Below are 21262 nucleotides of genomic sequence, written 5' to 3'. Positions count from 1 at the left end.
AGATCCGTGTCAATGACAATCAGAAGTTGAGTCCGTACTAGTGCCTCTATTCGCACCACATGGATGATCTTCCCGTTATGATGTTTCGGAGCTGTGCTCATGCATCTTATACGCCCTTTCAGTCTTAGTCGTTGAAGTGTCGCCAAAACGACGTACCTTTTTGAAGGAAGGAACGTCCGTGGTCCTTTGTCAAGCACAATTTCTGCGTGAATGCACGCTGCAGGTGTTACGACACGTCAGCCAGCCGAAGCTAGAGGGGCACAGCCCCGGGAGTATGAGAACAGTGTTCGCTGGCATGTGCGAATTTACTATCGCTCCCATGTCGAAACCAAGGTTTGATATCAGTGATAAGTATCCTGAAGGCAGTAAACGTGGGTACTTACTGGGCTATCTTCGTCATCTGACTGTTCCAAGCTGAAGAAATCGCTGTTCTGGGTATAATGACACTCCGCCGATGATATGCTGTAACATGAGGTTGCCGGTAATGGTGCCATCTGCCACCATGTGGGCGGTAGGTCGAGGAAATCATTATCAACGACTCAACGGACATCCTTCCTAACTTTCTATGATGGAAAGACTCTGCGCACCCATAGGTTGACTGGCACTTCATCCATGATGCGAGGACATTTGCAATGCAGTCGACAAGCTCATGATTGGAGAACTACACCCCAATGTCTGCAAGTATCCGCTCAGTAGCCTCCCATAGCTCCTTTCCCAACTCCGGGTCCTGCGTCGGGGCATATGGTGCAGTCAGCTTCATGGGCGGAACGAGATACCCTCCCTTGTACTGCGGTTCCTCCCGCACAACCGATGCAGCCGCCGCGAATACTGTCCCATAGGCAGCTTTCTCGGGAGCTGTGAAGAATGTATTTGCGATGAAGGCGTACAGCGGCGTCTTCAGGCCACCGGCGGAGTGGGCAAAGTTTTGGACGCCCTCTACAGATGCAAGGCGTACCGATCAGATAGGTCTTGAGACGGGGAAAGCATACGTACCTGAATTAACGACCCCCGGGTGGACAGATGTCACGATGATCGGAGTACCTTCGGCGTCAAAACATCTCTGTAACTCCGCTGCGAACAGCATTCCCATGTATTTCGTAAGATCTACGAGGCGATGTCAGCGTAGCGCTGGAAACATTCTTGTAGTGACAGTGAAACTCTCACTATACCGACGGTTGGACGCGAATGACTTCCCCTTGAATTCTTCGTTGAAGTCATCAATGCTGCGGAAGTGAAGCCCTTTTGGAACCCCACGATGACCTTCCGAAGTAACCTAGCGATTTGAGTAGAGAACAGTCAATCTGCTACCACGGATGAGGACGTGTAGCACACCGACTGACCATTACGATTCGGACATCGCTGTTCAAGTCTTCACTAGTCTGCTTCATAATTGGCAACAGTGTCTTGACGAAGACAATCGGACTCAGATAGCTGGATGGATTGTCTGTCAGAATTGATCCCGCACTCGACAGGGGAGACACACTTCACCACGGTGATGTCCTGTATGCCTGGACACAGACATTATAAACAGTCGCTGGGACCTCCGATTTACTCACCGTCGCACGACTTTGCATAGGGTACTAATAATCTATTGTAGTGTCAACAGGGCAAGCAAAGAACGCACACCGTGGAGTACACGCACAATGCTGCAGAATTCACTGTCGTAGCATATATCAGTTACGCTCGGAAGTAGTGCAGGACAACGCACCAATGATGTCTAAACGCCGCTCCTTCGCACTGAACTCTTCAGCAGCCTTCTGTGCATTCCTTGGGTTGCTATAGTCCAGCGGAAGCCAGACAATCTCGCCATTCCCAGGACCCAGTCCTGCATCGTGCAGTCTTTTGATTGCGCTCCTGGCGCGCTCCTCGTTACGTGCGGCCATATACACCTTGGCACCATGCCGGGCAAGGTGTTGGACGGTGGCATAGCCAACACCTGAGCTGTGGTCGTGTCTGACTTGACGATACCTCGATGAAAGTGTACGCAGACCTACTTTCCTCCTGTAACTATGGCGACCTTGCCATCCAAGTCAGGAAGGTCGGTGCAGGGATTCCAGCTTGTAGAGAAGAGGCCCATGATACCGACGGAAGAGAGTCGTTGTTATCGCTGACTTGCGGTACGTCACGGTTAAGTGGGCAGTGAGTTGCGGACGACGGGGTAGAGTTCAAAATAGTGTGATAGGACATCGCTGATTCCCGTGAGACACACTATGGGAATAAGTAGGCGTCACTTGAAGCGAACTATATTTGACAAGACACAGGATCATCCAGAACAGCCACGAGCTCGAACATGTCGACTGTAAGTGAGCTACAGTCTGCTGCCGCCGTTCGCCATGCATTGGTAGCGCCATGCCAGTGGCCCGACGACCTTCTCTTTGCGTAACTTGCGCTATATTATTTCGTTGACATCTTGCACAAAATTGACGTCCAGCGCAGGTCCAGCGCAAGAATGCTCTGCTTCACGCCTGCAAGACGGATCCGTCAACGTGATATGGAGTGATGTCGGGAAATTCGAGCATGTCAGCATCGCTGAAGCTCGCCTCCTTGTACGCACCATTGCAGAATTGAGGCGAGCGTATGCTAGGAGTATAAGCGGGAAACAAGTGGTGCCGGTGAGCAGAGTATTGGTATCATCAAAGATACTGACGACTTGGACTTGAAGAAAGGAGGATATGGGTGGTGAGTGATTTGGTGAGTGACAAAACCCTCACGTGCTTGTGACCGATCGCATTCCATCCTTACCCTGCGTGACAACGTACTGGTACTGACAACGCGTTCTATCATCATAGACTTTACGTTAGCGGCTGCAGACGTGTGCGGTGTCCATGTCGGAACCGGACCCGTCGTCGAGATAGTATGACCTGACACGCTATAGCCAGCTATAGCCTCGTCTCATACTCATCCTTGCGCTGCGTTCCCGCTATCAACGCGCCTTGGCACACCGACGCATGATGTCGGGCGGAGTGAAACTGCACGCAACTCTGCAGTCCCGAACCACGGCGCCCATCACAAACCGCAGTCTTGTCGGAGTATGGCTGAATGAATGAAGCCCGGATGAAACCCCTTCGTAGGTCACGGTAGGTGCAGTGATGTGCTACTTAAGGGGCCGCATCAGTAACCACGGTGCTCAGGTTTCGGGACACAATGCCTGCACTCAAACTCGACTCCGACGGTGGCGAGCTCACCTACACGGACAGCGGTGTGCCTCGCTCGGCTACAGATGCACCGTACATCACAGTCTTCGTCGTGCATGGTATCATATTCAACAATCGTAAGTCACCTCTACTCTACGACGCCCCAGTCAAGCTTACCGGATCTTCCCCAGTGATATTCAAGCGACTGCAAGCCATAGCACATACCGCCAACTTGCGCATCGTCGCGATCAACCGACGTGGATTTGGGGGATCCACACCAGTATCTGAGCACTCGGCGAAACTGCTTAGCACTGGTACAGACGCGGAGAAGCTCAAGGTCTCTGATGAACTCTGCAACGAGATCGGGTACTTCGTGGACGCTTTCGTGCAAAAGGAAGACATACCACCCATCTCCAGTGATCGCCAGGGCGGCGGGCTTGCCATCCTAGGCTGGTCCGCAGGCACAGGCTATGTCACCCGGGCCATTGCCAACATTAGCAGCTACCCACCCGAGACGCGAGCACGTCTCGCTCGGTACGTGCGGGCTCTCATCATAGAGGGTAAGTCCCGAGTGAAGTCTGCTCTACCGGTTCGTGACACATACCTCGTACTGCAGACCCGCCATCACTCGCTCTCGGTTATTCGCTGCCAGCAGAGACTTGGACGCACAACCAAATCCTGTCGATCCCTGAGCAGCAGCGCGAGCAGCTCGGCCTCCAGTGGCTCACAGCTTACTTCGACCATGGCGACTTGTCCACGCGCGACAAGAGCGTCATCGAATATATCGTCCCGTCCAGCCGCGCGCACCTACGATCTACAATATGTCCGCGGAGGAGCGTACTGCAATGATTGAGCCCGTGAAGGAGTTGCCGATCATGCTTGGCATGTTCCCTTCTGCGCTGTCGGCATTCCGCAAGGCGTGTTTCGACAGCGACGTGCGCTCGCTGTTGCCGGAAATGAAAGTATGGCATTTGGGCTGCGACGCAGCGCCGTCGTTTGGCATCGCAGCGTACTTCGACATCCTGGCGGACCACGAGGCCAACGGAGGCGGGCTGATCAACTTCAGGATGATCCCGGGCGGGAATCACTTCGTGAGTGCCCAGCAGTACATTTTTCTCAACTGTGTTGCACGTCTGATCTGTTGAATCAATAGCCACATTGGGACGATCCTGAGAAGACGCTGCAAGCGCTTGTTGAAGCGGTACAGTAGACGTATAGACTGTCTGTATCCATCCAAACGGCATGTACATATGTACATAGAGATCCTGGTTGCCAAGTAGACGTGATGGGACCAGATATTGGTTTCCGCTCGCGCCCGTCAGTGGACCGAGGATTTACAACCACGTCGGGGAGGGTCAAGGGAAGACGTAGAAATGTACGCACTGTGGTATAATGTGTCGAATGTCCTACCGTCAACAAGCCCACGAAGGACGGCCGGCAGCACTGACTCGGAGAATGCAGTCAGGTCATCCAATGCCTCACCCTTTCAAGTTCACGACCGAAATCTCGCAACCTTCACGTAGTGCACGGCTGTAGGCGCAGAACTGCAGACCGGAGTCAGAACAGGAAAGATAGGAAGATTGACCAGCGACACTGACGTTGTCTGCAGTAGCAATGATGTTATCGTCATCAATACCCTCGACGGCAACCTCGACAGACAGTCCAAGACCCTCCTCGACAGCCGAGTGCTCGGGATGCCCGACGAAGACCTTCGTGTGCACCTTGACGTTTTCGTCGAGCTCCTTGCCCGCTCTCGCGGCCATCAGCTGCAGCGAACCAAGGTAGCACACTTCACTAGGCTGAGCGTACATAACACAATAATAGGATGAGGAACACTTACTGGCGTAGGCCATTCCAAGGAGTTGCTCGGGGGTCGATCCTAAGCCCTTGTTGCCCGTGGCTTTGGGCATGTCCATATCGAGGTCGATAGGGCTGTCGCCTCCAGACTTCGTCACGCCGCGTATCCTCCCGTCGCCTTGGGCAGTGGCATCGGCGCGGTGCTGTGAATGGCAATTTCATCAGCTAGGCAGGATCATCATGGCTAGGACAATACACTGACGACGAAGTCCTTTAGTTTCACGATGCCCCGCACGTGTTGGGGCAGGCTATGCAAGCGCGGTGACATGCGAACGCTTTGACTGGCAAAGTGGCGGCGAGGGATGGAGTGGGTCGTTAGAGAGCCAAGGACAGCAGTGGCCATGCGCATGATGGTTGGATACAGAGCAAGGAAAGTGTGTTAAAACGGCGGGAATACCGATGCAGTGTAAGAGCAGCGGAAAACGACGGATACGATTCGTCAGACGAGTACCAATGTGCAAGCGCGAGGTGTGAGCAAGGGCAGGGGTGTTGATGTAAGTCATGTAGGCCGGGGCTTTGTATTCGAGCGATTTCGAGCAGGGACTGGTCTAGCACCTCGCGCGGGAGCCATAATACTGCATGACGTCCGTCTCTGTTGGTGCTAGGATCAATTTGGACTAATCAGAGCGCAGCGACTTTGCAAGTGACGCATTAGATTGGAGTACTCACCAGACTTGGCGTAACTAGGCTGCCACGCTGCATTCGTTCCTCATCTCAGTAGATCTAGACTGCTAGGCAGATCTCCCGAAACCTCTCGTCTTCCCTATATAATAGGCAGACTTTTGTTGCTGTGATGAACTCAAAGCTAACCACTGGGGTCGGATGAAATTGGATGAAACTCACGAAATCAATGCTCATTGTGTCGGTAACTTCTGCAAATACAGTACTGAGCGACTGGCAGCTGCCTTTGTCATCTTGACAATCCGAGTCGGCTCTAGACAAGCTCTAGAGCTGTCTGACCGAGTGAGAGTAGGTGAGAGCGGGCAACTGGCGCAGCTGAAGCTATGTAATATGTAGACGTACGACTTGATGCAGAGATGCCCGTGGCCTGTGTGAGTACCGGTGTTCGTAGTTGATTCGTAGTAAGTACAGCCTGAGTACACCAGTACTGTAAGTATATATGTGAGTTACGTGGGTAGTCTAAGAGAGAGGTGCGCATTGGGTGCGCAGCCGCGCTTGAGCTTGAGCACCGCCAGGCTGAGCCGCTGGCACCGCCGCGCAGCAATTGTCAGAAGCGCCCGTGGGCGATACTCAAATGGTCCACCATACTTTCTGTCCCATAACTCACCGTACTTATTATCGTTACCTTGAGCGGATAAGATCCCCTACCAGAGTCGGGGCTGTCACGCAAACGAACAACAATGAGTCTTGACCAGAATCTATTCACCCTTAACCTCGCTGCGAACTCGGAGGACCCGGACGTTGTCGACCTCACCGATCCGGCGGGCACAGTCCATTACGCGAAGCGAAGGGTGCAAGGAGAGACGTATACGGTTGAGGTTTACGGTGCGTTTCTGATGCTGAGGGACTGGGCGACTCTAAAGAAGAGTCTGGCGCATTGATGTCCGTACTCCCCTCATAGATCCTCTCTCTACTTCGTTGCTTGCTACCGCGACCGCGCCACACGCGACAAGCAAGCACAAGACGCTGCAATTGCATAATCCCGACGCTGTAGTAGAGCTGAGGTATACGGGCACATTGTCGTTCAAGTGGGTATTCAAGTGGGAGGAGTACGTCTGCATCCTTGCGCACCTTGTGCATACGCTTAACCCTCCTCAGTCATGACTTCGAGTGGCGACGCGAAGAATGCTTCATCTTGCGCAAGCCAGATCCAGCTGTCCTCGTGGCAGTCACGAAGGAGCCGTCCGGACGACTGAAGACTTCGTCTGTGCAGATTCTCGACTACAATCTGAACCGGTATGCCTTGACTCCGGGTGCGCTCCGATGCTGCTGTATTGATCCTGCACCCTACGTCCAGTTTCGACATCGAAGACCGCAAGGGTCTGGAAATCACCATTCTCACTGCCCTACTCACGTTCCAGGATACCAATGAGGCTTACCATACCCCGCGTCCCGACGAAGCCTCCAGTGCGCCCAGCAGTACTAGCAAGCCTCTGTCAAGTCTCCTGAGTCTTGGCACGAGACGAGAGGCGAGCAGCTCTCCTTCGGGCACGCCCTCACCCGCACCGCCTACTATTCCTCCCCGGCCGCCACCACGCACAGGTATAGAGCGCGTCGCGGAGTTGCACATGCTGCGCACGCTCCAGGGCGAAGGCGAGGCAAACGAGATGGAAGTGGGCGAGGAGGGCGCAGTGGAGGACCACGCGCAGTTTGCGCAGCGGTTGTTGCAGGTACGCGAGCACAGCTGGCGACTCGTGCTTGTGATTGACATGTGCAGGATGAGGCAATGCTCTTCATCACGGTTCGATCCTCTTCGGCTGCGGATGTTCCCAAGGTGCTTCGGGTAGTGGAAGAGACGAAACGTCTTCGCTACAAGTCTGGTACGAATGTTGAGCGCCAGCCTCAGTCTGCGCAGGAATGACCCCGTCTTGACCTCCACAGGTATGGAAGAGGAACTCCATCAATACGTCTCTTACGACACATCCAATAAAGCGAAAGGCCCTCGACGAATCAACCTAAACGATCCGAATCCGAAGGGCAAGAATCGTAGTCAAGACGGCTACACTCCCCCCGAAAGCCTCGTCATACACCTCAGCAAGATCGACATGCCTGAGCTGCGCCCCCGAGCAGAAGTGAAAGACCCCGGGCCGGAGCTCGGTTGGGTGCCGGAGACAGCGGGGACCACTGCTCAGGAACCCGCGAAAGGCAAGGGCAAGGGCAAGGGGAGAGAGGACGTGAAGGCACAGAAGCGCGCTGAGAAGGGCACAAGAAGGCAGAGAAGGAGCAGAAGCAGCGTTCGTCCCTTGGCGGCGTGTCCGCGCCTTTCACGCGGAGTAGCTCTAATGATCCCACAGATACAACGTTACGGCCTGAGCCGAGCAAGCAGTCGAGACCGGCCTCGACATATCATACCCCTCCCCACTTGCCGCACCCTTACCAACCTTCACCGTCGCCCTCTCAGCTCAACAATCCTGGTATTTATGCCGCGCCGCCGCCCTTCCCGTCGGGGACAGCGCCGAGCGTACCTAGGTGGAGTCGTCCGCCAGGACCACCTCCACCAACGCAGTCGGGCACGATCTTGAGTCCCTGGCTGAGGCGTTAATGTCAGAGTACGCGTACATACCATCCCGCGACTCGCGTCGGATCTCAGGCTATAGGCTCTGCTACCCACACGAAGGTGCTCACTTCCCATGAGAACTTCATATACGATCGCACTCCTCTGATCAACAGGGTCGTATTTAGGGTCTGCCAAGGGAGTACTTCCGCAGGTTCGATGCACATGCAGCTCGATTGGTGTCTGCGTCACATCGGTTGCCTCGACCTCTCTCGGCCCATTGCCATGTAACACTTACATACTGTGCTTCCCGCGTGACTGGAAAGGTACCCTTTTGCGTACAGTTAAAGACAATTCGCCTGTGAACGGACATATGGGTAATATAGTATGGACATGGTATACAATGCGAGAATCGTCGAATACTATCTTTCGGCGTCTCGATGCGACGGAATTAAGGACGGACTGGTTTACTACTACGTGAGGGGTGGATGTGCACGCGGTCCCTGGAACCTCAGGCCTCAGGCTTCAAACTCGATGATCAGAAGGTACTCCCTCAGCCCCGCCGATAACCATGAGCCCAGCGCGGCTGAGCATCGTTGGTAGAGGACGGCCCGGCATGTGACGGTCCGGCGGAGACGATGCAGGGAGTATCTCTCTTTGGTGGTCCCTCGGCCGGTCCGCCACATGCGAACTCTTGCGCCGCTTGCGCTCGGACACGCGCGCGTTGATGCGACGCCGTAGTGAGAGATGTGCTATGTTGTGTAAGAATGTCAGCGCGTCCCCTCGTGCGAGCAACGTATGAGCGGACCTTGGTGAGTTCGGTGGACGCGCGAAGACCGGGGAAGTCCTTGGTGCTGTAGACTTTGAACGGCCCGCCGTAACATTCGGCGAGAATTGGGATGGGGCTACTGCCAGCGGCGCTGTACAGCGTGTTGAATGTTCTGTACCGAAGGAAGTAGTCCCCGTCTTCCCTCACGGCAAGGTCCTATAGAGAACGGGTAAGCGTCGTAGCCTAGACACGAGGTCACTGGCCTCGGGAAAGTGCCCCGGTGGTACTGCGTACCGAAAAGATGAACATAAGCTGCGCCGCTCTCTGGTACTCGATACAGGAGGACGCCGAAAACAGGGTGCCCGCGATGAGTTGGGTGCATCGGCTGCTTTCTAGGACCGGAACGCCGTTCACGTACGTGGCTACCTGACCAGGTAATCCGTCGCTGGCATACGAGCCAGGCCTAGTACGTCGTGTTCTTTCTCCAGGCCCGCCATGGTGCAGCTCCGGTTGTTGCCCGCCATCAGAGAGCGAGGATGCTGTATTGGCCACTGGGCAGGCCGCAGAGAGACGGGGACTGGGTTCAGTAGTACTCGTGAGGTGTTGTTCATGCTGTGTATAGTAGGCAGCTGATGCCGTTGATGAACCTGCTTGCTCCGTCACCACGAGAGCTGTGGTCTGCAGAGTGGAAGTCGGCATAGGGTTCGGAAACAAGTCGACGTGGCATATGAACCCATGCGTGTCTACCTCACTACGAGAGGGAAAAGGGGGATTCGGTGTGACTCAGTGTGTATAGCAGGCAGACATGTAAGCGCACGACAGATGCACGAGCTCCTCTTCCCGCTGAGCAGCGGTATCTACGTCGCTGACCTCGTAGAGTCTGAGGCGCAGAACGGGTGGAGGGTCGACAGGCCGCCTGTCCCTGATTCCACATCTGATGATGACAAGACAGGGTAAGAGGAGGACACGAACAGAAGACAGAGACGACCTACTTTCGACCCAGGTCGGCCTTCTGTAATTCCACGAGGTCGGCACGGATAACCCGACCAGCATACGGGCCTGCTGTGAAAAGAACCGGCTGACCAATCAACGTCGGTGTCGTCCTTGCCAGTCCACGTTGGATGCCGGGGTTCTGTGGGCGTTTAGATCAAAGACTGCTGAACAGACTGGCGGAAGCACATACCGTACGTCTATCTTGGACGGACATTGTAGGCAAGCCTATGGTGATTGAGAGAAAACAAACTTGTGGCTGTCATATATGTACTCTGCTGCCACCCGTTCCCTCTGCAGGGTTGTGTTTGCTCAACATTGGTTACGCCCGGTAGATTGGTGGTCTAATAATCACCCACCTGGAGTACTCCCCGGCTTTCATGGTCAACAACAGAGGCCACGGCTCTTCGAGCACCACAGGCGCATCCGGTCTCTCAATGAACAGGCCCGAGTCGGCGTAACTTGCGCCCTCTAGTCGCTAAACGAGGCGACCCCGCCCTCATCGGCTTCACCAACTGCTCCGTTTCAGGCTGCAGTCCCAATGTATTCGACCACGACAGCGACAAGCAAGGCCAGCTAGGAAGTCTTTCGAGGCTTGAGGACCGTTCCCGACCCAAGGCCTCCTAACTTCATCGCGAGAACTGTAGCCCAGAACTGAAGGCTATGTAGTGTTGTGCGTCGATTCGCGCCAGGCGATGGGGTGTCCCGGCCACAGGCCCTGTGCAGCGGCGTAAGTATGTGACTGACCGCTTGGGTGTATAGCCAGTCTCCTCGTCATCGAATATCTTGTGAGGTAAACCATGCTTTGAAGCAGCCTGTCTAAATAGCAGTTCAACGTGGTAAGCCGTCGCACGCAGGCTGAACAATCTCACCATCACTGATAGAGCACTGCAGGCAACGCTGAGAACTTTGCCTCCCATTCGCCACGCCTACGAGCTAGTTGAGGGCGATATCAGAGTTGCGAGAGACGCGCGAGTCGCTCCTCAACCCGAAAGGCCGGTCATCTACCTCCTCGTCTGACGGCGACAGTGGCCCAATAGTGTCGCGGTTGGCTCCACTCGAAGGCCCGGGCGGGGCCAGGCGCCTGGCGTTCAGACTCATCGACACTCGTGCGAGCCCGACAAGCGGGCGGGCACTATGGAGCCCCCTATGTCAACGACTCGGACCCAACGTAGCTTCCGCAGAAAACCGTGCTGGAACAGCCATGTCCCGCTGCAGGGCCGCCTCAGCTCATTCTCGGCACCCGGAGAAACGAGGAACGGGCTGAGCACAAAGGGTGAGTTATTACAATGACATACCTTGGTGAGCAATGACCCAAGTCCTTTAGACTGCATAGCGACCACAGACGGTCAGTAGAACGAGGTGGCAACGGTCGGGCCGGATACGAGCAGGCTCACTTTGCCAGTAAGGTTCCTGTGTCGCATCCCGTCACATACTGCCAACGGAGAAAAGGCAGATCTTGGGTAGATCGGGTGAGGTGACGGGCCCCCAAGTTGCCCCCAAGCCGCGATGCATAGTCCTCGCGGTGGTGTCTCCGTACGATCAGGTTGAATTGCGCAAGGGCTGGTGGTGAATACGCCCGTAGGTGATCAGACCCGGTCTTGCTGTCGTTGTTCACTCAGGACAGTTGGTGTCTTCATCTGCGTATGACGGGTGACCGCGGTGAAAAAAAAACACAGCCAGATGCAGCAGAGCGCAGCACAGGGAACGAGGGAACGACTCGAATGGTTATTGGATGACCAGCGGTTTGCTAAGTTACTAGCACTTGCAGTGAACAAGTCGCCGTACTGAACCAGCGAAGGGGGTGCGGGAGGAAGACACGTGACTGATGCGCCTCACGTCGCGTCGCGACTGGGTCCTCGGTCCATGGGACGCGCTTTGGAATCGGTGACAATATATTGGAATGGTCGTACGCCGAGTACCACTTCGTCTTCCAGAGGCATTCCGTAGCCCGAGAAGCTTCACTCGTGGTCTCGGTGGACACCTCCAGGTCGTCAGTCCCGTTTCGCCCCTTCCCTATCCGGCGACTTCGTCAACGTGCCTCGCGAGTCACACCATGGCCGACGAACAGGCTGCATCTGCCAATAGCGATAGCTCCGGCAACCCTGACTCTGTCCTTACACCAGTGCTGCCAGAGCTGCATGCAGGCCGAGAACGCGGCGCCCTGGCGCGCGATCTATCACACTCAGCGAACATGCCGTAGCATCCCGAATCTCGGTAAGTAAAGGGTAACCGTCTGGAATCTATATGCTGATCGTGTGTAAATAGTATTCTGAGCCACCGCCGCCCATAGCACGGTTAAGTCCGTATCGCACCTTGAATATTGCCAATTTGACCTTTTGAATAGAGTGCGAGAATGCCAAATTCCCATTTGCCCGTAGATCCCATTACAACACTGCGGGCGGCCTCAGTAGCAAGGGTCTGGATCGCTCTGTCACGTCAGGCTCCAGCAGGCCACGAGAATGGGTATGAACTCCAATGTCCGTCTGCGAAAGAAGGCTCCGGCTCCTGTACAACGGGCTCAGGTGCAGGCGCAAGAACCGCCAACGTACTGCTACCACCAGAAGTCCTGCGCCGCTTCCGCTCGGTTTCGCGAGCATTGACTCTCACGCCCGCCAGTGAGATTTGCTGGGCAGAGGGCGCCCGTGCATGAGCGTTGTAATCTGATAGCAAGCTACAGCCGGTGCGATGCACGTACTTTGGTCAGGTCAGTCGCCACGCGCAAGCCGGGGAATTCTTTCGTGTTGTAGACTCTGAAGGGGCCACCATGGCACTCTGCCAAAACGGGCATCGGCGCTGCTCCAAGCGCGACGTTGAATGTGTTGAACGCCCTGTAGCGGAGACGGAACAGTCCCTCCTCATGGACGGCCAGGTCCTGGTATATGTGAGCGCTGTCATGTCCGCGGGGAGGATGTATGTATACGCACGTTGAAGATGAACATCAGAGACACACTGTTCGCATACTCGACAGAAGTAGAAGAAACGATTGATGTACCGTTGAGGAGTGCAGTGCAAGGCTCACTCTTTGCGGTTGGCGAATTCGGATTAACGATTGTCGCTGGCTCAGGCCCAGTAATAGCGGGTCCTGCGAACGTAGCAGCGCCTACCGGCATTTGCCCGGCACGTGGCGGACGAACTGCGCCCCGTCGCCCAGCGATCATCGAGCTAACCATAGGCACCGTTGCACGGGGATACGTGGGACGGGCGACGTTTGCCCTTGGTACACGGACGTGGCCTGGCTCTGTGAATTGTACCTGCAATGATGGCGACGATCCCGACGCGAACGGTCCAGGACCAACCATATTGTTCTTCGCAGGAGACAGAGGCTCTTGGTCCCGGGCATAGAACAGGTCTACGAAGCAGAGGAAACCATAGCTGGCCGTTTCGCTGCATCCGAGTTAGCCGGATCACGACATGTCGATAAGCAGAGCGAGATGAGGGACGTACGTCAGGTTCTGCAACTGTCGCTCTTCCTCCCTCGGTGTCCCCGGGTTCATGACTTCGAACACCTGCATGGTCACTACAGGTGGCGGGTCCAGTGGTCTCCTGTCTTTCGACCCAAACCTGATATCGACTAATTATTACCACTCACGCGCACAGGGCTTGATACAACGTACTTGCGTCCAGTATCGGCCTTCTGTAGCTCAACGAGCTGTACGCGCAAGGTCTTTCCTGCAAAGTGACCAGCGATAAATGTGATGGGCCTTCCGATTGGTAGTGCAGAAGGAGAAGACATCTGCAGACTTGACGAGGATTGCTTTACACGGAGTGGACGTGGATGTTTACGCGCTCAAAACACAGCCAGACGAAAGGTGGTGCGGATAGTGATGGACGCCTTGTGTTTGGCGGCGAGGCTCTTGTATGCTTCCTGGGACCACGGCGAACTGCTGGCTGGGGAAGGTCAGACCCGAGAAGTGGCACGACGGACACTTTGGTCGTCGCCGCACGTTCACGTTCAGTACTCAGTACTCAGTGTGGAGGACAGAAATGTCATGTCACAAACTCACGGCCTAGACCATTCGCTGGGACAACGAGGAGGGCAGCGCACTTCGTGTCTTCGACTCGGACACACAATTAAAGATCATATGTAAATATCATGCTTAGTACGTCTTAATGTCACGCACTTGTCAGGGTCTGCCAGGGTCCACCGCGATATCCCGGCTGCCTGTACTTATCTGACAGAACCGTGTAAATAAGCATTTGCTGCCTGTCGCGCGTAGTTGTGACATGTGCGAGCGGACGCAGCGCGGAGAGCGTTTGGGGAGCGTGGCGGAGAGAGATCGGTTCGAAGAGGCGCCGAACTCTACACGCGCCGCATCGTGCGATCTCGGCTACCCGATGCTGAGTCAGCATCTCCAGATACGGCGTACTACCGTGACAGACCGTGACTCTACTCGTGAACAACTTGAGATTGCGGTTCTGCTAGCTTGAGTACCATTTCTACGAATGACATAGACATCAATATATCATACAGTCTGTCCCTCCGGCAAGACGTACGAAGACGCGAAACACCATTGACATGCACCCGTTCCGTGAGTACATTGTCGACGTTGCAGTGACAAAAATTGGTACAGTGACCGGACAGGATCCAGAGAACGGAAAACGTGCGCACACATACCAATTCACCGTACAGCTATCGGTTTAACCCTTTGCCCTCTCACAGTACGTTTGGCAGTCACTGCGCCTTGTTAAATGTATGGGCACTTTGGCATGTCTTAGCATACTGACCTGTCCTGCGTGACTATCGACAGTCGTTCCGGCGTACTAGTAGGTGGGAATGGGCCCGATGATGGAACCGCTGTTGAGCACACGTCAACACGTCACCATAGTCATTTCGACGTTTTTGTAGAGGCAAATAGGTATGCTGGATGTTGGCACTACCTCACGAGTCCCTGATCTCATCTGGCTTCGGCTGATTAGGTCATCTTCTATGTGCATCCGAGTGAGGCCCACCTAAGCACTTGCGGCGTATCCTAATAATTTTAAGGATCTCCTCAACTTCTGCCTGTTGCGCATGCATCACGAAGTGCCATCCCCGTTCATGAGAGTAACGACATCCTCGGTGTCGTCCTCCGTATGTCCGCGGCACATTTCGGGTTGTCCTTCAAGATCATCTCCACAGGATTTGACGCTGCTGTCAAGTATGGTATCGCACTGAAGTTATACGCTGGGCCATCACAGCCGCTGTTTTCGTCGTACTTGCCTTTGCACCTCAGTGATCGATCGCAAGCTCGGCTCCGAATCTTCTGCACTACCACGGTCCTTGCTACTTGCTCCACCACTGCGCCGGCACTCAGAGACGAGACGCCAGGCTGTGACGTAGAACAGGGATGCGAGACCAAGTACGTTTCTCCCCGGATCTATGATGCCCTGCAGGGGCAGAGTGGTGCTCAGGCCACTGCACTGCGTTTTATACCGTTAAACAGAATTGCCAACGCACCTGCTGCGAGCAACTTTACGGCCACTCGAGAAGGAGAGCTGGCATGCACGCTGTGAAAAACAAACTTGCTCCAATGACGAGGGAATGAACCGTTGTCAAGGTATGTCGCGTCCACAGTATGGTCGCTGGTCATTGCCAGTGACATGCATCTGCGCTGATCCTTCTCCTAAATTTCAGAGTACCATATGACTGAGCCGCTAGCCGTCTGTCTCTCCTCGGACCTCCCTACGGGTCTGTGCACAAGAATTTTCCGTGGCCGTCACCGACTCATGGTACGGTGGATGACAGTACTTGCGACGAGGTCATCTGTTTGTCTAAGGTTCTCTTGCCGTGTATGATAATATCGTCTAGCTCATGAGCTAGTACATACAGGCTGGCGGCGGCAGATACGACCTCAGACGGATTTGTTGAACCGGTTAAGTTGACGGCCCTGGACTAGAAGTCTAAGTCTAAACACTAAAATGCCAGTTGGGTGCTTTGACCACAGGCAGGGCCCTGCGACCGTTCCATCCTGTCCATAGGCGTACGTTGCATATGTTCGAGGGTCAGGGTTCCGAAGGCACACAACTCGGACCTCACTCGGATCCGGAGCTCTAAACTTAAGCACACCAATCGCTAACGTTGTTCCATTGACACAAGAATGACGCTCTGTCGATTCTGTACCGATATTTAGCATATATAACAACTATGGGACAGGACGTAGTGCGCCGTCCACCAGAATCGCCTTCGGACGTGCTCTTGAGATTATTTGCCGAGGCGTTGATATCACTGGCACGAGCCGATCCCGCTACCCAAACGAAATGATCGATTCCCAGCACTTGTAGTCAGTACCTCTGCTAGTCATAAACAGACGTCACGGAGCCGCAACATGATGCCAACATCTTTGGTTGTGTATGTCACCTGCCGTCAACACCGTTGCCTCTCTTGCTCATCACGACGCCGGGTAAGGGCCCAGCTGCACTGCTTTCACGTGCATGACATTATGACGGTTTGCCTACGGAACGTGTATCTCGATAGCACTGTCACAGCATACAACTTGAAGAAAAAGAGAAATAGCAATCGTCTGAAGCAGTGTCTCGTTGTCGGGATGTGAGAGTCTGAGTTGACCGGGCCGTGACGAGATGTTCAATGGACTTTCAGCGCGCACTAGAGTCTGCGACTGCAAAATCGGACGACTAAAATGTGCTTCCTCTCCCCCGCCTGTTACCGTAGGCAGCACTGTGCGGCTCAGGGTCGTCCGTTTGACGGGACGACGACCCAGCCTGCGGGGACGGGAGGAGTTCTCTTTGGTGGAAAGTCGGCCGCTCCGCAGCATGCGAGCTCTTGCGCCGCTTGCGCTCGAACTCGCGCGAATTGATGCGCACGCCGAAGTGGGCGATGTGCTGAGTGGAGCACGGATGTCAGCGTGGCCGCACGTGCTAGCAGCGCAGAAGATGGAGAGGGAAGTGGAGTATAACAGACCTTGGTGAGCTCGGTGGATGCGCGCAGGCCAGGGAAGTCCTTTGTGCTGAAGACCCTGAACGGCCCGCCAAAGCATTCGGCAAGGACGGGGATGGGGTGGTTCCCCGCGACGCTGTACAGCGTGTTGAACACTCTGTAGCGGAGGAAGAAGTCCCCGTCTTCCTTGACGGCAAGATCCTGCGTGAGAGGAATCAATCGGACTAGTTTGGAGACGAGTGCCATCGATGACAGGACGCGTCGGCAGGAGCTAGAGAGTGCAGCGACACCTACCGAAAATACGAACATGAGCTGCCGCACTCCCTGGTAGTCAATGCAAGAAGCCGCCGAGAAAGTGGTGCCCACAATGAGCGTTGTGCACCGGCTGCTTTCTGGGACAGGCAGGCCGTTCATATGCGTGGTTACGGGGCCCGGAACCCCTTCAGCGACGCGCGAGCCACCACTGGTAGCCCCTGTGGTTGCCCCGGCCGCGTGACGGTGAGAGTCCCAGCGCTGACCGCTGGCAGAGGGCTCTGGAAACGTACGTGCACGGGGGTAAACGTCGGGGTTCGGCCTAGGTAGAATTGGCGAGACATCTTGATTCAGGGTCGGTGCGCTCTCAGAAGCAGATGGTCGTTGGTAGAATTGGTTACTGAGTCGGCGCGACCGAGATGGACTGCCCGTTAATACGGGTTGAGGCACAGGGAAAAGATCGATGTGGCATATGAATCCGTAACATTCGGCCTCACTACAAATGAGAAGAGAAAGAAAGTGCACGTGAAACGATTGACGATCTAGGTAGACGTGCGGACGTACGACAAATGCACATACTCCTCTTCTCGCTGAGCAGCGGTGTTTGGGCTGCGTACTTCAAAGAGCCTCAAGCTCACGACGGGCGGAGGATCGAGAGGCCGTCTATCCCGGATTCCGCACCTGGGAAAACGATCGAAGTGTCAAGATCGGGAGAATGGGCGACGGGAGTTTGGAATGCCCAACTTCCTACCCAGATCGGCTTTCTGCAGCTCCACGAGCTGTGCACGGATGGTTCGGCCAGCAAACGGGCCTTCGGAGAACAAGACGGGACGGCCGATGATGGACGAAGTGTTGTCTGCGGGTTGGGTGCTCGTACCCTATCATCGGAGAGATGAGAGAACATGACGCGGGAACGGGAGGATAGACGTACCGCATGCCGAGCGTGCAAGGACATCGGGTCCGCTGGCAGCTTTGGCGGACGGAGAGTCGGGCAGGCTACGGTGATTCGATGTGGTTTTATAGGCGATGGGTGGTACACGCTGTCGAGGACATGCTGGACAGGTGCTGACCGGGGAAAGGCGTCAGAGTGCCTGCAGTAGACCTGCAGCTCGGTGGGTGTCTGCACAGACGGGAGGCCCGCTTCCCTGAATGCGGATAAACCCGATAGGTTGGCCCGTCAATGGGAGCCCGCCGCGCGCTGCACACCCGACCAGCCCTCGACCAGCGGCACGCCCCACCTGCCCCTTCCGTTCTCCTCCCATGCCCTCCTCGACCCCTTTCCACACCACGCTTTCCGTCAGCTCGACGCTTTCTCCCAGGAGATCAACGCACGGCCGCGTCAAGGCCCATCGACGTCAGGCGTAGCACAACGACTAGGACTGTCGTGAGGCCGCGTCTTCCAGTCACTTGACGGGGTCAATGCGCTGGCACTGGTTGACACCGTAGTTCGTCCTCTTCTGCTTCCGGCACCGATTCAGCTCGATACAAGCTCGATACAACCGATGTCATCCAGTCAGACCTGCCCCACCAGGCTCTGCGGACACGCCTCAAGCCCAAGTCCAACTCACCCTCGAAAGGACTTGATGACGTTGTCTTCATTCTCGGAACAAGACCCGCGCCACTGGCGATCACCGTGTATGAACTGGACTAAAATTGGGGAATTAGGTACACTCCAAGCAACGAGTCCTAGCAGCCCTAAAGCGACGTTCTGGCTAGGACGGACGCACATGAATGTTTCAATTGTCTTCTACCATCTTCCAAGGGTCCAGAACACATCGGTATGCATTCCAATGCTCGTCCGCGAAAGAGGGGTCCAGTCATGGGGCAGGAGGTGCACTGGTGGGCGCTGGCGCAAGCGCTGCCAACTAATCGCTGTCTAAACAGGCCCTCGACCGCTTGCGCTCGTTTTCACGCGAGTTCACTCTCACACCGAGGGTCGATAAATGCTAGGCAGAGCGAGCTCTACATAAGTGTACAATCTACAGCCGGTGCAACGCACATACTTTGGTCAGGGCAGTCGACGCGCGCAATCCGGGAAAATCTTTCGTGCTGTACACCCTGAACGAATCGCCGTAACACTCTGCCAGTAAGGCATCGGCGCCACTCCGAGAGCGACATTGAAGATATTGAACAGTTTATAGCGCAGGATGAAGAGCCCTTCCTCTCGCACGGCGATGTCCTGCCACGCTTCAGTACGGTCATGGCTGCGGTGAAGAGGCACACTCACGGAGAAGGTATAGAGCAGAGATCTGCCTCTGCCGCTGGTGAGATAGGTCGGAGAGACGAAGGTTGTGCCGACGAGGAGCAGAGTGCAGGGCTGGTTGTTCGCGGTGGGTACATGTGGATGAAGAGCTGTCGGGGGCTCAGGCCCAGCGGTACGGGGATAATAGCAGGCTAATCCTCCTCCCGTCATGGCAGCGGCTGCAGAAGGTATGGTATCTTGTTGTAGCGAAGTTGTGGACCCGCCTGCAGGGTCCATACTGCGAATGCCGAAAGCCGACGTAGTGGGGCCCGTCGAACCGCGCATGGGTTGCTGATTCGAACGACTGCTTTGCTGTGGCCACGGTCCTGCGGATGCTCCACCGTAGGACAATGCCGACGGAGTGGGTACGGAGTACGCTCCAGGATGGCCATATGCGGATGCTAAAGGAGTAGCGGCGGTGTCGCTCATCCCAGCCTCACTGGAGAACGACTTGGACGCTGGGTCTGGAACGCGGATCAAGTCAACATGGCACAGAAACCCGTGGATGTCCACTCCTCTGCACCAGCCAAGTCAACACATAGACGTTGAACGACGGGAATGAGCAGCGTACGTCAGGTCCCTCAGCTCCTGCTCTACCTCTAATGGAGTGCCTGCGTTTGTCACCTCAAACAGCCGCATGCTCACGACGGGGGGCGGGTCGAGCGGCCGTCTGTCTTTCGTCGCGCATCTAGTGACACAGACCTGTCATGACCTCTGGGGTACAAACGACGCGACGGTACGTACTTCCGTCCTGCTGTGGCATGCTGCAGCTCTTGAATATCGGCGCGGAGCGTTCTCCCTGCGAAGTGACCGGCGACGAACGAGACTGGTCTACCAGTATCAGGTAGGTTGAAGGCAGCAGGGGGTGCGGCGGACTGCATGAGGTGGACGACGAGGTTTCTCAGCTGCACAGTGGGCGCTGATGTAGGGAGGAGGACATGGTTTACAGGCTGCGGGGAGGTTCTTAGGCTCTTGGACGAGTCTAGGGACGTCACGGTGCAGGGTTGCGCCGCCACCAATTCAAGATAACGTTCTATAAGGTTCTGTTATATTCACAGTACCATATTATAACTCGGATTCGTCGGACTGTCTCCGGCAACCAGCGAGGATGATAGCAGCACCGATGTATGATACTTAGAAGATATCTTAAACCCGACCATGACCATCCCAGACTTTCTCTAGCCATGGTTTGTGCGGAAGAGCGGAAGTCAAAGTTCCGTTTCGATTGTTGGTGTACTTACATGCTGCATGCTTATTATGGAAATAACTCAGTGATTGTGTAGTAGTTCGGCGTTGTGTTGTGGGTTGCACTGTAGCTGCAAGCGCGACAAGCAAGTTTTATATTCCTTGGTATCTTTCATCATGATGCAGGATGCTTCCAGTCATACATACTCAGCAAGAGACGGGTCAGACTCGCGCCGTTAATCGCCCTTTCCATACCCCGCCAGGCCCGCTTCGCGTCAGAGTGTCTCCTCCGGATCCGGCCCTTTGCACGTCCGTTCCGGTGCCAAAGGATCTTGACTCTCGAGGGGTCCAATTCTGGTCCAATTAATGCGGTAGTTGCCGAAGGAGCAATCACTGCCGTTACCTTTCCGGGCCCGCAGTCTGCAGTAGCATTATGATGTTGGTACTTACGCGCAGGCGTGGATCTCCACATAGATATCATACGGTTCAAAGTCGAAGAATTCCGTGCGATTGGTTTGCGATCGGTCATGTTGAAGAATGTCAGCGGAGAGCTCAGTACTAGTAGATGTATGTAAGCGTCGGACAAGGCTCATATTACTCACCGCCTCGTACATAATCGGAGAAAAATCAATGAACTTCGTGCGATGCGGATCTACGCATATGCCACGGTAGCATTCTCGGCGGATAACTTGCTGTAACATGCGCGCACAGTGTATGTATCGAACACGTTCGAAGCGTCCCCGGCATCGCCGAACCCGACTGAACATACATGGCCCGGAAA

At 55.2% G+C, this 21262-nt stretch overlaps 9 protein-coding genes across 9 annotated transcripts; 2 read left to right on the top strand and 7 right to left on the bottom strand.

Annotated features, from left to right (window-relative positions):
* Window positions 1-661: 661 nt before the first annotated feature.
* Window positions 662-2077, bottom strand: B0H18DRAFT_1116187 (NAD-P-binding protein; the record flags this gene model as incomplete). The annotated part of the gene is made up of 9 exons (XM_048033383.1): window positions 662-936; window positions 994-1104; window positions 1165-1273; window positions 1341-1431; window positions 1484-1508; window positions 1557-1588; window positions 1643-1658; window positions 1709-1941; window positions 1995-2077. The coding sequence occupies 9 exons, from the start codon at window positions 2075-2077 to the stop codon at window positions 662-664; spliced, it is 975 nt and encodes a 324-aa protein (XP_047897011.1).
* Window positions 2078-3139: 1062 nt separating this feature from the next.
* On the top strand, window positions 3140-4560 carry B0H18DRAFT_988863 (Alpha/Beta hydrolase protein). Its single transcript, XM_048044929.1, has 5 exons — window positions 3140-3271; window positions 3326-3694; window positions 3751-3905; window positions 3932-4225; window positions 4288-4560. The coding sequence occupies exons 1-5, from the start codon at window positions 3145-3147 to the stop codon at window positions 4342-4344; spliced, it is 1002 nt and encodes a 333-aa protein (XP_047897010.1). The 5' UTR covers window positions 3140-3144; the 3' UTR covers window positions 4345-4560.
* A 52-nt stretch (window positions 4561-4612) lies between these two features.
* On the bottom strand, window positions 4613-5340 carry B0H18DRAFT_952598 (OsmC/Ohr family; the record flags this gene model as incomplete). Its single annotated transcript, XM_048042132.1, has 4 exons — window positions 4613-4678; window positions 4733-4923; window positions 4975-5134; window positions 5194-5340. The coding sequence occupies 4 exons, from the start codon at window positions 5338-5340 to the stop codon at window positions 4613-4615; spliced, it is 564 nt and encodes a 187-aa protein (XP_047897009.1).
* An 878-nt stretch (window positions 5341-6218) lies between these two features.
* B0H18DRAFT_988846 (uncharacterized protein) lies at window positions 6219-8577 on the top strand. Its single transcript, XM_048044928.1, has 7 exons — window positions 6219-6497; window positions 6574-6721; window positions 6771-6908; window positions 6970-7342; window positions 7390-7492; window positions 7554-7910; window positions 7967-8577. Exons 1-7 carry the CDS (start codon window positions 6353-6355, stop codon window positions 8212-8214), a joined length of 1512 nt encoding a protein of 503 aa, XP_047897008.1. The 5' UTR covers window positions 6219-6352; the 3' UTR covers window positions 8215-8577.
* On the bottom strand, window positions 8440-10268 carry B0H18DRAFT_71751 (velvet factor-domain-containing protein). Its single transcript, XM_048039219.1, has 6 exons — window positions 10119-10268; window positions 9928-10067; window positions 9753-9869; window positions 9230-9686; window positions 8975-9151; window positions 8440-8918 (listed from the first exon to the last, which is right to left on the bottom strand). The coding sequence occupies exons 1-6, from the start codon at window positions 10140-10142 to the stop codon at window positions 8685-8687; spliced, it is 1149 nt and encodes a 382-aa protein (XP_047897007.1). The 5' UTR covers window positions 10143-10268; the 3' UTR covers window positions 8440-8684.
* A 209-nt stretch (window positions 10269-10477) lies between these two features.
* Window positions 10478-10934, bottom strand: B0H18DRAFT_71745 (uncharacterized protein). Its single transcript, XM_048039218.1, has one exon. It carries the CDS (start codon window positions 10843-10845, stop codon window positions 10555-10557), a length of 291 nt encoding a protein of 96 aa, XP_047897006.1. The 5' UTR covers window positions 10846-10934; the 3' UTR covers window positions 10478-10554.
* A 1430-nt stretch (window positions 10935-12364) lies between these two features.
* On the bottom strand, window positions 12365-13661 carry B0H18DRAFT_1116182 (velvet factor-domain-containing protein; the record flags this gene model as incomplete). The annotated part of the gene is made up of 5 exons (XM_048033382.1): window positions 12365-12553; window positions 12624-12800; window positions 12853-13312; window positions 13373-13489; window positions 13543-13661. The coding sequence occupies 5 exons, from the start codon at window positions 13659-13661 to the stop codon at window positions 12365-12367; spliced, it is 1062 nt and encodes a 353-aa protein (XP_047897005.1).
* Window positions 13662-16540: 2879 nt separating this feature from the next.
* B0H18DRAFT_952595 (velvet factor-domain-containing protein) lies at window positions 16541-18009 on the bottom strand (the record flags this gene model as incomplete). The annotated part of the gene is made up of 7 exons (XM_048042131.1): window positions 16541-16747; window positions 16827-17003; window positions 17097-17550; window positions 17619-17663; window positions 17693-17735; window positions 17806-17932; window positions 17986-18009. The coding sequence occupies 7 exons, from the start codon at window positions 18007-18009 to the stop codon at window positions 16541-16543; spliced, it is 1077 nt and encodes a 358-aa protein (XP_047897004.1).
* An 870-nt stretch (window positions 18010-18879) lies between these two features.
* Window positions 18880-20372, bottom strand: B0H18DRAFT_71579 (uncharacterized protein). The gene is made up of 5 exons (XM_048039217.1): window positions 20041-20372; window positions 19868-19984; window positions 19282-19813; window positions 19058-19233; window positions 18880-19016 (listed from the first exon to the last, which is right to left on the bottom strand). The coding sequence occupies exons 1-4, from the start codon at window positions 20175-20177 to the stop codon at window positions 19063-19065; spliced, it is 957 nt and encodes a 318-aa protein (XP_047897003.1). The 5' UTR covers window positions 20178-20372; the 3' UTR covers window positions 18880-19016; window positions 19058-19062.
* Window positions 20373-21262: the final 890 nt, after the last annotated feature.

Source organism: Fomitopsis serialis (genome assembly GCF_022376445.1).
Source record: "Fomitopsis serialis strain Sig1Antser10 chromosome Unknown B0H18scaffold_12, whole genome shotgun sequence".
Taxonomy (NCBI): Eukaryota; Fungi; Basidiomycota; class Agaricomycetes; order Polyporales; family Fomitopsidaceae; genus Fomitopsis; species Fomitopsis serialis.
This window is presented reverse-complemented; position numbering and strand designations above follow the sequence as displayed.

Bases quoted from the DNA above. Each gene is read 5' to 3' on its own strand.
- B0H18DRAFT_988863 (XM_048044929.1), top strand. From the start codon at position 3,145: ATGCCTGCACTCAAACTCGACTCCGACGGTGGCGAGCTCACCTACACG. The intron at 3,695-3,750 runs GTAAGTCCCGAG...CTCGTACTGCAG, and splicing joins GCGGGCTCTCATCATAGAGG to ACCCGCCATCACTCGCTCTC. The intron at 3,906-3,931 runs GTCATCGAATAT...CGTCCCGTCCAG, and splicing joins TGTCCACGCGCGACAAGAGC to CCGCGCGCACCTACGATCTA.
- B0H18DRAFT_988846 (XM_048044928.1), top strand. From the start codon at position 6,353: ATGAGTCTTGACCAGAATCTATTCACCCTTAACCTCGCTGCGAACTCG. The intron at 6,909-6,969 runs GTATGCCTTGAC...CCCTACGTCCAG, and splicing joins CTCGACTACAATCTGAACCG to TTTCGACATCGAAGACCGCA. The intron at 7,343-7,389 runs GTACGCGAGCAC...TGACATGTGCAG, and splicing joins TTGCGCAGCGGTTGTTGCAG to GATGAGGCAATGCTCTTCAT.
- B0H18DRAFT_71579 (XM_048039217.1), bottom strand. From the start codon at position 20,177: ATGCAGTCCGCCGCACCCCCTGCTGCCTTCAACCTACCTGATACTGGT. The intron at 19,985-20,040 runs GTACGTACCGTC...CTGTGTCACTAG, and splicing joins CATGCCACAGCAGGACGGAA to ATGCGCGACGAAAGACAGAC. The intron at 19,234-19,281 runs GTGAGTGTGCCT...GAAGCGTGGCAG, and splicing joins CTCTGCTCTATACCTTCTCC to GACATCGCCGTGCGAGAGGA.
- B0H18DRAFT_71751 (XM_048039219.1), bottom strand. From the start codon at position 10,142: ATGTCCGTCCAAGATAGACGTACG. The intron at 10,068-10,118 runs GTATGTGCTTCC...AAACGCCCACAG, and splicing joins CCGTCCAAGATAGACGTACG to AACCCCGGCATCCAACGTGG. The intron at 8,919-8,974 runs GTCCGCTCATAC...TACACAACATAG, and splicing joins CGTCCACCGAACTCACCAAG to CACATCTCTCACTACGGCGT.
- B0H18DRAFT_71745 (XM_048039218.1), bottom strand. From the start codon at position 10,845: ATGGGAGGCAAAGTTCTCAGCGTTGCCTGCAGTGCTCTATCAGTGATG.